The following is a 13,492-nucleotide window of genomic DNA, read 5'->3' on the forward strand; positions in this document are numbered from 1 at the left end:
CAACACTCCATTACTCATTTGGCTTTGACGTCACCAAGGCATACCCTCTTACTTACACACACACATTCTCTCTCTCTCTCTCTCTCTTTCTCTTTTCCCCAGCACTCTTACGATTCTTAGTCTATATCTTAAATTTACAACTTATACTATCCCGAGAAAACTCAAACTTAAATATATGATAGACCAAGCGTATACCCCCCCCCCTTTTTTTTTGATATTACACATATAGTCAAAAATGCAGAAACAGTGTATTGAATTGGAAAGTGATAAAAAATAAGTGAAGTTTCGATGTTGCACGTGATTGCATGTGCATACAGGACATTTTTAGCGAATAAAAAATAGTTTTGGAAGACTCGAGATTTATCTTGTATTTTATGAACTTTCTGTGTCCCAACCTCTAGAAGCTCTCTATCTTATGAAGCGTTTTAGATTAGCCGGAAAATTTTGTATTTACATACAAGAAGTATACGTTTTAAATGGAATATTTAATCAGGCTCTTGATACATCAGAAAGAAAATTTATAGAAACCTTCAGAGAGTTGGTTTATTATTATCAAAATTAGTATAAATATGATTAATGGAAATTTATTTAACGATCGTTTATAATCTTTACGTATCTAAGTGGTACAAGTATAACGTACGTAAAAAATTAGTGTAGTTTCGATGTTACATTTCATGCATTTTAAGACTATAATTCTTGACGTAAAAAACAATATAAATTTGAGCTGTCTCTTATCTCCACAATAAGAAAATCCAACTTTACCTTTCGTACACGAAAAATGACATTTATGGAACAGTAATAATCGTATTATTGCAACGTTGGGAGAATGAAGTTGTCGAGGTACGAAGTGATCCTAGTGTAAACACCAGGATATCCAGCTACAGCACACGCATGACCATAAGACACAGCACCTATTAGATAGAAGGTTAATTGCTGTCGTATCATCAGTGGTCCGCCGCTGTCACCCTTAAATGATCGTTAAATTTTTAATCAAAGATACTGAAATATATCAATCGAATTATATTGAAATAATTATGCTATAACTAAGATTAGAAGGAAATTAGATTAAATACCATAACTATTTAACTATTAAATAACTATTAAATATTAAACTAAACTATTAAATTGTGTTTATCCATTATTTTTAAAGTTTAAGACGTCGATTTGATGTTGATTCGAATTAATGCGTCTTCAGACACCGTATAATTTGTTGTTAATCTGTTACTTAATTACCGTACAAGCATCCTTTCCACCCTGAGCATACCCGGCGCATATTACACCATCAGTGATAGGTGCATTAGGAAATTTGGAATAAGCTGTCTTACATTCGGCGTTGCTAACCACTGGCACTTATACTTCCATTAATACATCACTTCGTGGTCCTCCTACGAAGAAAATGAGAAAGACATTTAAGACTGGAACTGTGTAATTTTATTGTAAAATTGTTATCACTTACTATATCTTAATGCTCCCCATCCAGCAACAAGGGGGTTATAGCCCACGAAGTTTTTATTTCGTAGGGACTCCTCAATGGGGAGACAAATGGGATGTATGTACTCTGAAAAATAAGAAAACAAATGAAAGTGAAGGAAATGAATGACGAAAAGTATAAGAAAGTTTAAGTATAAGTACATGTTTTATGATACAATATGTGTGTACGGTAAGAAATTTTAGGAAACGATTCTCCATTAATACTCAATAGCATATACTCAACAATATTTGAGGACTTACTCGAAAATGGCACCTCCTCCACCAATCTAAGAATGGCAATATCATGATTGTGTATATTGGGAGTATAATCAGGGTGTATTAGTTTAGATTCGAATCCCATTTGAATAGGATGCGTTCCGTCGTCATTCTCGTTTAGGTTTAAGTCTCCGATACGAACCACGTACAAGTCACTGCGTATTGCACAATGTGCTGCGGTCAAAACATGCCTAGCCGATATCAAGGAACCTCCGCATTTCCATTCTGGTTCAGTATATCTGGGTTTTGGAGATTACGAAAAGCTAATGCAGCGATCCACGGCCAAGCACCTAAAACGCAATGGACATAGTTGTGAACATACATCATTTTCTCTCGCGTAAGTACCTTTAAAGTTCATTCTTCGTAGTAAATCGCTTATTATTAATCGGAAAGGAACAGATAAAACGTACCAAGCTTAGCTGGTTTACCACCAACCACCCTGGGATGCTCGCCGTTGCTGAAACCACAATATGGTGGTCGCAAGGTCACGTACTTATACACAGTTTCTATTAAAATCCCTCTCTTCTCCTTGTTTGGATCGTTTGGACAACAAATGATCGGATCATGGCCCTCATATCTGCATAGTGATTGCCTCAAAAAATCGGTAGCTGTATGACCCTGTGTCTGCAGTATTTCTTGCAGAGGGTTACATGTTTTAATGTTGAGACAGTTGCCTGTTTGATTGTTCGGTGTTGTACATTCTAGATCAAACAATTTTAAAATTGTTATTTATTGTATATACATTTATACAGTTCGAAGATACGTAAGAACGCGACATCGATTACTCAACTTTCGAAATAAAAAGCCGATCAAGTCTACCGGATTGCCCAACAGACAACTTTCGACGTGAAAATATAAAGTTTTAATTGATTAGATATTGTGTTAGCCATACTTGAAAGAAAAGGACTACCTTCAACCTCATTTTTTAAATAAACACTTTCTCAGTTTTGCGGTAAATAAATTCTTAGGAATTCAGGACAATTTTTAGTGAATCATTTTATGCAATTAGGAAAATTCTCAGCGACAGTATGTAACACAGTTAGGTAAAAGTGATTCAAGTGCAGTACTGGCATTAAACTAGAAATCTATAAAGTTGTCATTGGAAATTCCGAGAATATCTTTGCACCTTTATCTTAGGCATTACGCCAATAGTTTTCATTGACGTGATGCAATGTTTATCACGTTCATTTTGTACGTAAAACGGGTCGTTGGAATATTCGCGAAGTTAACGAATCTTTTTCTGGAAACTAAACCGGGGAAGTAGACGTGAATAATCAAGTTCAGTTTTGCCACTAACTTCGTCGCCATCTCGAAAATAAAAAATTATAAAAATCGTTTGTATTTTATGTGGTATTGCGTAGCTTCTTTCTTTTCGGTGCTAATTAACAAACGCGTAAAATTTCGAAATAGCTCGAAGGTTCCGTGACGAGGTCGTATTAGAATCTGAAGTGTATGGAAAAAGACAACTTAAAGTGCAAACCTTCGCCAGACACCATGTGAACTAATGGATGCAGGAGAGTAATTAACACCAAACATGCAAACAACACTTTGCGATCCGTCATTTGTCTGAAATAAAAAAGTGACGAATTGAAAAGACGCAGGACTGATAACGATGAATGAATCTAATAAAAGAAACTTGGTTCACACTATGATTCAACGTTTTGCAACAAAGAGCGAAAAACTGTGGCGATTTAGAAAGACTGACAACAATAAAGGAAACCGAGTTCGTATTATAAATTGAATTTGCGTTAGAAAAGAAGCACGATCATGTGAAATAGATCGTAGGAATGACAAATATCATCGACATACGTTTCTGTGTAATTTCATGTTTGAAAATTGTTTAGTATAACACTAGAACGATCAAACTCGTCGCAGTGACAAGCTTCAAAATTTTCATTTGTGCAAATCGCTAAAAAGCACCATAGCTCTTTTTGTAAAATTAACGTTGATTTCTGTTGAGTTAGTAAAACGACTACAAGGAACTTAGGAGAAAGGTACAAATCAGGAAAATCATTAATTTCAGATAACTTTTAATAGAAAAATCTGGATACTTGTAAGTATTAAAACACGTTTCTATACGTACATAGGAAGATTTATAACAATATTCTCTGTATAAATTCAATTCTTATTGTATATCGGTTCCTACTTTTACCTCACCACACTTGGAAAACGATGATACACTTGTAAGAACTCCCGTCGAACTATCTATTTATACTACACAATGTTTTGAAACAAAGAGCTAAAAACTGTGGCGAATTAGAAAGACGCGGAACTAATAACAATAAAGGAAACTTGGTTCGTGTAGATTGAATTTGCATTAGAAAAGGAGCACAAGCACGCGGAATAGATCATTATTTCAAATCTTATTATTTCTATTCCTACTTACCTCATCATTCTTGGAAAACTAAGATACAATTGTACCAACTTCTCTTTAAGTACCTATTTATACCATCATTTTGTCGTTTCTCTTACAATTATGTATTATATAGCACATTCAGTCAGTGTAACACATATTATATAGCACAACATTACATGTTGATAGTTCTAGTACTAAAATCTGTAAAATACCAATAACATGGTAACAGAAATAAACACTTTTGCACGTAACACATCACATAAAAGTTACTTCTACGATAAAAACTGTTTACCTGTGTGACAAGTGCAACTTTAATTGATCTTAAAAATGATTGATCTGTAGTCACAGAATTATCAAAAACCAAATTCGATCAATCTTACGACCCTTTTACTTACACACTTGACGGCTAATTGAGAGATACCTGTCACGATGAGAGATGTTTTTAAACTTTTTTATGCTCACTTTTACGAAAATCTTGTAATTCTTCGACAATGGTGCTTATATTGAAATATTTCTAATGTCATTCGAAGGTATCAATTCTCCTCCTTTTTTTAAATCACACAAGAATTTTCCCAGTTACATGTGTTCAAAAATACGTTGAACCATGCAATGAATGAAGTATATGTCACCTACAATGAAAAAGAGATTTCCTATACTGGTCCATTCTTTTCCTCATTCTTTGAATACCAGCATATTCTTCGAAATTATGAATAAATCCGGAAAATTGTTTAATCTGAAAAGAGACACAAATTATTAACATCATTCATCCATATGAGATTCAGAATTTTTGTTTTGAGTTGCAGAAAAAGGAATCTGTTACTAATAATTTAAATAGACTTAATAGCTCGTACGATGAAGCAACATACCAGAATTGGAGAAAATGTGTAATCTTGGGGAGGTAACCACAGATTTGTAATCAGAGCTGTTAACATAGTTTGTAAAATCTATTATGCTGTCTAACTTAACAGTTGCTATTCCATGATCATTTAAATGAACAATACTAAGATCATGTAAACCATAGTATTCTATCTTATTGTGAATATCATATACCTAGTTATATTATCTAACTTCCTAAGAATATCATCAAATTGAGGTCCTTTTATTCCAATCACATGACCATGATAATTTGACTCTTCATTGTATAATATTCCAAAATTTATTGTATATATGATATCAAGGTATTAATTCTTTTTTCCCAAGGTACAATCTCATTAAAATTCTGATAGAATTAAAAATTAATTATTCATACTCTAATAATTATACATTTTCAATAGAGTATAGTCAAAGATATATACTTGAGCAAATGTAAGGGAGACTCCTTGATATTCACAAATGACACTAGACTACACATCATTGTACCACTTCTTTATGCACCAGCATTTTGATTAATAATCTGAAGAATCATACAAAGTACTTTTACAAAGTCTGTATAAAGTACGGTAAATTTGCGCAATATTGAAGCATTCAACGGAGTAATGGTAATGTACGTTCAAAGATAATGTACATCACTATATCTATACTTACACGCAATAAAATACGAATAGATTTAACATTATAAATTTTTTTATGCATCATAATAGATTGGGAATTAAAGTGTTTTGTAAATATCTGTAATGTATAAGTATACCTCTGGCTGAATGGAAATTTCTGTTACATACAGCTAAACATGCAGAAAGAGTGTATTTAATTAGGAAGTGATAAAAGAATAAGTAAAATTTCGAGGATTCACGTAATTTCAGGAATAGACAGAAAATTTTCAACGGAAAACAATAGTTTTGAAAGACGCGAGGTTTATCTTTGTTTCTGGAACTTCTAGAAGCTCTCTATCTTATGAAATGTTTCAGAGTAGTCCGAAATTTTGCATATACATACAAAGAGTAAACGTTCTATGTGGAATATGCTCTTGATACATCAGAAATAAGATTTATAAAAGCTTTGCGAAAGTTGATTTATTATTACCATCAAAAAAGAAGAAGCGGAAATAGTAATTTAATTAATGTTCGTTTATCATTTTTATATCTCTATGTCGTGCATTTTTAGCGTGTCTAAAAAATTAGTGTCGCTTCAAAGTGACATTTCATGCATATTAAGGCTATAATCCGTGCCATACAAAACGATAAGTCTGAGCTGGCTCTTATCACCACAATTATAAATTCCAGCTTTGCTTCTCGTACACGAAAAATTATATTTATGAAACACTAATAATTTTGCAACACTGGCAGAATGAAGTCGTCAAAGTACGACGTGACCCTAGTGTAAACGGCGGGAAATCTAGCAATGCCACACCTGTGACCACTGGACAAAATACCTATTTGATAGTAGGTGAATTGCTGTGGTATTATCAGTGGTCCGCCGCTGTCACCCTGAAACGATCGTTAAATTTTTAATCAAGATTACTGAAATATTTCTATCGAATTATATTGAAATTATACTTATATGCAGCAACAATCTATTATTAATTTATGTATTGATATATTCCAATTTTTAATGTATATGTTATATGTATTTTAAGAAAAACTAAGATTAGAAAGAAATTATATTAAATATAATAATGATGTGTGAGAAGTGGACAAAAGTCTTAAGTTAACTTTAATAATATTTCCAATATTTAAGAACTCGATTTGACATTGATTCGAATTGAGTTATCATCAGATACTGTATAATTTATGGTAAATCTGTTATTTAATTACTTGACAAGCATCCTTTTCTTTCTCGCCGGCGCATATTACTTTTGTGGTGATACGCTGCTTGTCAATTGGCCAATAACCTTTCTTGCATTCGGTGTTGCTAATCACTGGCACTTGTACTTCCAGTAATGCGTCACTCAAATTTCCACCTACGAAGAAAATGAGAGGGACATTTAGAACTGGAACAAATTTCATTTTGTTATGAAATTAGTATTACTTACCATATCCTACCGCTCCCCATCCAGCAACGAAAGGATGGAAACCCTCGAAGTTGTTATTTCGTAAGGGCTGGTCTATGGGGAGACAAATAGGACGTATGTATTCTGAAAAGTAAAGAAATAAATCATAGTGAAGAAAACGAGGGACGAGATGTATAAGGCAGAATTCTACACGTTTTATAATACAATATACATATACAGTAAGAAATTTAACGAAATGATACTTCAGTAATACCCAGTAGCATAGATATTAGAAACTCAATAATATTTGAAGACTTACCCGAAAATGGAACATCTTTCTTCAGTTTAAGAATAGCAATATCATCATGGTGTGTACCGTTAGTATAATTAGGATGTTCTAGTACATATTCGATTTCTATTTGAACAGGATGCGCTCCATCATCATCTCGTCCTAGATCTAAGTCCCCGATACGAACCACGTACAATCCAAAAATTTCTACGCAATGTGCTGCAGTCAAAACATGCCTAGCCGATATCAGGGAACCTCCGCAGCCCCAAAACGGTTCTCCATCTGGATCATTGCAATCAATATAACCTAATGCAGCGATCCATGGCCAAGCACCTGAAATGCAATAGTATAGTTGTGAACATGCATAATTTCCTCTCGCGTAATGAGTTAAACGCTATTATTATGTATTCGATATTCGATCATGCAAAGGACGATACGTACAAATACTCTCAAATAAAGATTTGATTAAAAGAGAAATTAAATTTTGACTTCAATGTAATAACAAGTATTAGATAATTCCATAAAATTTCTACTTGAATTATACGGAACTCATAAGTTCAAACATATAATTTCTCCCCTAACAATTTTCGATCTCTGTCCATACTGTACTTTGATATGCTGGTTAGTGCCTTTCAAGTTCATGCTTCATAGTAAATCGCTTCTAATTAAACGGAAAGATTAATCGAAAAGAAAGACATAAAACGTACCAAGTTTAGCTGGTTTACCGCCAACCACCCTGGTATGCGTAACGTTGCTAAAACCACAGTGTGGTGGACGCAAGGGCACATTCGAGGTTGCTATAAAACATTTATAGTGAAAGAAGTTATTATATTTAGAGAATTGACAGTAGAGTGATGAATTAATTCGTCCTCGCTGGTTGTTTCACGATTATCCTGGTTATCACGTTTGTTTTCTACGTGAAGCGAGTCGTTGGAATATTCGCGAAGTTAACGAAGCATTTTTCAGAAACAAAACCGGTGAAGAGGCGAATACTTAAGTGGAATTTTCCCAGTAACTTCGTGACCATTAACTTCGTGACCATCTCGAAAATAAAAAATCAAACGTGTTCCATTCAATTTTATGTGGTCACGCGTGACTTCGCTTTTTTCACTGATAAAGGCTGTGTGACGAGATCGTACTGCAATCTGCAGTATGGAAAAAGACAACTTAAAGTGCAAACCTTTAGTGCGCCCCGCTTGAACCGATGGATGCAGGACAATTAACGCCAAACATGCGAACAGTATATTGAAGCCAGTCATCGTCCTAAAATAAAAAAGTGACGAATCGAAAAGACGCAGGACTGATAACAATGAATGAATCTAATAAAAGAAACTTGGTTCACACTATCATTCAATGTTTTGCAACAAAGAGCGAAAAACTGTGGCGATTTAGAAAGACTGACAACAATAAAGGAAACCGAGTTCGTATTATAAATTGAATTTGCATTAGACAGGTAGCACGATCATGTGAAATAGATCGTAGGAATGACAAATATCATCGACATACGTTTCTGTGTAATTTCATGTTTGAAAATTGTTTAGTATAACACTAGAACGATCAAACTCGTCGCAGTGACAAGCTTCAAAATTTTCATTTGTGCAAATCGCTAAAAAGCTCCATAGCTCTTTTTGTAAAATTAACGTTGATTTCTGTTGAGTTAGTAAGACCACTACAAGAAACTTAGGAGAAAGGTACAAATCAGGAAAATCATTAATTTCAGATAACTTTTAATAGAAAAATCTGGATACTCGTAAATATTAAACACGTTTCTATAGGTACATAGGAAGATTTATAACAAAATACTCTATATAAATTCAATTCTTATTGTATATTTCGTTCCTACTTACCTCACTACTTACTCCTGAGAATCGTAGATATACTTGTACCAACTTTCGTCGAAGTACCTATTTATACCACAGCCTTGTCATTTCACTTACAATTATCTATTATATAGCATGTTTTATCGCACATTACCGATAGTTGTGCTACTAAAATTTACAAAACAGCAATAGCGTGGTAACAGAAATGAATACTTTCGCGCGTACAACATTACATAAAAGTAACCTTTGCGGTGAAAACTGCTCGTGTTTGCGTGTGCAACTATAATTCATCTTAAAAGTCATTGATTTGTAGGCACCGAATTATCAGAAATCAATCACGTAAATCTTAAGAATCTTCTACTTGTACGCTTGATGGTTAACTAAGAGATGCCACTCAACGATGCCCATTTTTACGAAAATTTCGCAATGCTCCAACAGTGATACTTCACGCTCGCGCTATCATACGTTAACAGTATGTCGTACCTCTCTGTATATAATATATACGCACTCGAGAGAGAGACTGACACATCGTTACTCTTTTTTCGGGAATCAATCTCTTCTTTGCCATATTCTAGCCACGGATGCTCCGTATTTTCCTACGAATGGAATTCCCTTCGTTGCCACGTTCGCGGAATCGAGCAAATATCTTAGGACGCTACTAATCAGAATATTCTAAGTTATGATTTACCATTATCAGATTTTTTACGTCAGAGGAAATGCCTGTGTCGTTGTCTAACTTAATAGTTACCGTTCCATAATCACTCAAAGGAACAATGTTAAGATCGTATAAACCACGATATTCTATCTTACTGTGAAGATACCCAGTTATATTATCCAACTGGATAAGAATATCACAAAATTCAGGTCCTTTTATTCCAATCACATGACCATGATAATGTGACATCAATCGCATCTCAACCTACAACGGAGATAAGACATCGAGCTCCGACGTTCGAACACTTTTCCACATCATAACCTACACCAAGCCCCTCAGCATCCTCAAACCAAAAGGCATATAAACCGAGACTTCAGCCAGCTCGGGCAGTTCTTGTTCTAGTTTCTGTTCTTGTGCAGCCCCTTTCTCTCCGGTTCTGTTCTTGTAAGTGCTAAATTTATAATAAAGTTCGATAAAAGAAAATTAATAGTTGGGTTACGACTCAGCCTTCTTTTCTCTTACAATCCAAGTGTCAATTTTACGTTACAATAATCTTCAATGTAGCTCCTCAATATATAATATTCCAAAATTTATTGGATGTATAGGATGTACGAACCATGAAATTCTAACGCGAGCAATTAAACTGCAAATAGAGGTCCTCTAGCATCCAGCACGTAATTCCTGTTATTTGTCACCGAGATTCAACAGTTCGATTCATCACGATGCTGCGTACGTGAAAAATATGGAAAAAGGAAGAAAACATCAGGCCAGAAACATTACAGTGTGCATTTCTTTCTTTTGTTTTTTCCTTTGAAACATGTATGGCGTTAACGATATGTAAACAGGAATTCACTAACTGCCGATATTCTGTTTCATACTCTTCTAATTTTGTTTATATCAGATTCTCTATTATGATTAGACCGTGGATGTTTATATAAATTCGTAGCTTTATTTAACACTATTACAGAAATACAATTATGGAAATTGAACTTGAATAAAACTTTCTTTCATTCAATACAATTAAGTATCATAACTCATTTATTACGTTAATCCTTAACAATATAAAAAAAAACCTTATTTCCAATATCTTTGCACATTATATTCGATGCAATCTGTGTATTTCTACACTCTATATTTACTATAAATGTACAATCTGTTTATAACTCATCACAATGGTTTAGTTTAAATTACACGTTCGTAGAATACACGACTTACACTTGTCACCAGAGGGCCATCGATATCAACATAGGGCTAGGCGATATTAATGCTTTCTCACTAGTGGTCACATTGACACTGTTTGTTTCAATAAATATAACTTCCAACACAAGTTTTTCTATCCCAGTGTCTAAGGTAAAGGTCTGCTAGGTAAGCCTTACTGAAGAGTCCCAACTAGCAGATCTCGGACGAAACACTACTTCTCTCTTCTCCATTTCCTTTATTTGACTACTCTACTTCATCCATCCCCCCTCTGCTTGAGTCATACGGGCAAGATGGACTGACAAAGAAAAAGGAGGAGTTTCGCGATGGAGGACTACCCATGGGCGGCCTTTGGCGCAAGTGCGACGAATCAAACAATGAAGCTGATGAAAATCGCTTCCAAAAAACCTTGAAAGGGACAGGCGGTAAACCTTTAGACATAAGGGGGTCCGCTAATACTGAACTTTACAGGGTATAGCTGCAAGTAAGATAAGATACTAGTAAGGTACTCGCCGTTTCACCGGCTGTGTATGACGACACACTGGGTGTCCGCGAACCTTACTAGCCGATTTAGGTTAAGAGACGTGTGACAATCTTTACACGTGAGTCAGTATTAAACATCCCCTCCTGATCCGGGTGGGAGGCCGCTCCACTGGGAAACGTCGCAGGAGAGGGTAGCAGATCCCACCGGCCTTGGATACAGTGTCCCGCCGTTGGCGATGGTGTGGGAGGGAGGAATCCGTTTGCAATGTTCCTGCCATGTATACAAATAAACCTTCTTCCCTCCTTCCATTGTGTCTAAGGCATGAACCTGCTAGGTAAGCCTTACTGATGAGTCCACTAGCAGGCTCTGGACGAAACACACTTTTTTTCTTCTTTTTCTCCGTCTTCCTTCATATATCCGTGATAATTGTAGGCTGCTGGCTGTAGATGTCGCTTGCCGGGGGTGAAGTACTGCTGTATTTTCTTCTTATTTAGATGTCGTGGAAGAAAATTCGGACTTTGGAAAAGTACGAGGCGCCGGGATTTGAACCCGGGATCCGAACGTTTGTACTCTATGGCGCTAACCACTGCGCTGCCATCGTCCGACACTAGTTGGTTTCGAGTGGTGAGATTTGCGTTCTCGTGTGCCGCCACGAGAGGAAATCTCAGTGTGGGTGTGCTTTCTGAACGAAGAACGCGGATTCGTTGTTCACACTTTTCGTTAGGAAAGTGAGGGTGCCCATTGATTATAGCCAACGTTAATGAATGAAGATAGGAGGAGGAAGCCTCCTACCAACGTGGCTCGTGGGTGACATTGTTTATTGGAAAAATAACTACCCGCTTTCTCCGTTATTTGTAAGAGTGCGCAATAAACCTAAGCATTGTTCTAAGGACCATCCATAAACCGAAAACACTTACAGGGTTAGAGATTCCTTCAAGCTATTAAGATTACGTCAAAGGATTCAGTTTATAGTATATAGTATGTAGTAGATCAGTATATAGTATAAAGTTTCAGACGGCGCACGGACCATCGTACGCGCCGTAACATAGAGAGTTATAAGAATATACATAAAATATAATTAAACATCGCAAAAGTAACTTAATTAGAAATGACTAGAATGTATGATGTATAATATAATGAATTCAAATTGTCTAAAAAATATTACAAATTTATAGAGATTTTACTATAAAATGTTTTTAACAGAAGCTGATACAGTTATATAGCATTTTCAAGCATTTACGAAGATTAATGTAATTATTAGGTCTTAGTTAAAGTCAAATTAAGCCAAAGACGGAACATAGAAGTATTTAACACTGAAGCTTTCGAACTAAATTGAATTTCTGTCTTTTTAATTTTCCCATTAACTTTACACGTTACACGAGACACGAGACACGCGACAGAAACTGTTGGAATGTTTACTGTAGAGTGCCGCTACAACTATTTCTTCTAAAGGAGAGCTATACTATTACCCCATACCTTTGTTAGACACCTTTGTTATACCTTTCAGCTCCGACTGATATATCTGAGCGAATGTAGAGTGATTCCTTGATATTCATGAACGTCGCCAGACTACATCATTGTGCCATTTCTTCCTTGCTTCTACCAAATGTCCAAATTGGACAAATTGCGAATGTAAACAACTAAATAAAAAAAATTTTTTTCCTTGTATATCAGCCATTAGATTAACAGTCTAAACAAATATATAAAATAGTTTTATAAAATCTGTATAAAATATGGTTTATGTGCGCAATACTGAAGCGTTCAAGGGGATACAAAGGTAATGTACATATGCATTCTCATGCAACAAAATACAAACAGATTTAATAGTATTAAATTTTTTATTCGTCACAATAGTTTGGGAGTTTATGTCTCGTAAGTATCTGTAATGTGTAAGTATACCTTTGGCTGAATGGAAATTTCTCTTATATCTAGCTAAAAATACAGAAAGAGTATATTCAATTGGAAAGTGATAAAAACATAAGTAAAGTTTCGGGGATGCACATGATTGCATGAGTGGACTGGAAGTTTTTAACGAATAAAAAATAGTTTTTACACTCTCTGTGTCCGAATTTCCGGAAG

At 35.1% G+C, this 13,492-nt stretch overlaps 1 protein-coding gene and 1 pseudogene across 1 annotated transcript; both read right to left on the reverse strand.

Moving 5' to 3' along the window:
- Positions 1 to 550: 550 nt before the first annotated feature.
- Positions 551 to 3,393, reverse strand: LOC117231963 (annotated as a pseudogene).
- A 2,697-nt stretch (positions 3,394 to 6,090) lies between these two features.
- LOC117231932 (venom protease-like) lies at positions 6,091 to 12,887 on the reverse strand. Its single transcript, XM_033490942.1, has 9 exons — positions 12,883 to 12,887; positions 10,060 to 10,183; positions 9,815 to 9,996; positions 8,438 to 8,520; positions 7,965 to 8,054; positions 7,288 to 7,590; positions 7,011 to 7,112; positions 6,793 to 6,938; positions 6,091 to 6,465 (listed from the first exon to the last, which is right to left on the reverse strand). The coding sequence occupies exons 1-9, from the start codon at positions 12,885 to 12,887 to the stop codon at positions 6,301 to 6,303; spliced, it is 1,200 nt and encodes a 399-aa protein (XP_033346833.1). The 3' UTR covers positions 6,091 to 6,300.
- Between the last annotated feature and the right edge of the window lie 605 nt (positions 12,888 to 13,492).

The sequence above is a fragment of the Bombus vosnesenskii genome, unplaced genomic scaffold, assembly GCF_011952255.1.
Source record: "Bombus vosnesenskii isolate JDL3184/JDL3185 unplaced genomic scaffold, Bvos_JDL3184-5_v1.1 scf7180000013276, whole genome shotgun sequence".
Classification (NCBI taxonomy): Eukaryota; Metazoa; Arthropoda; class Insecta; order Hymenoptera; family Apidae; genus Bombus; species Bombus vosnesenskii.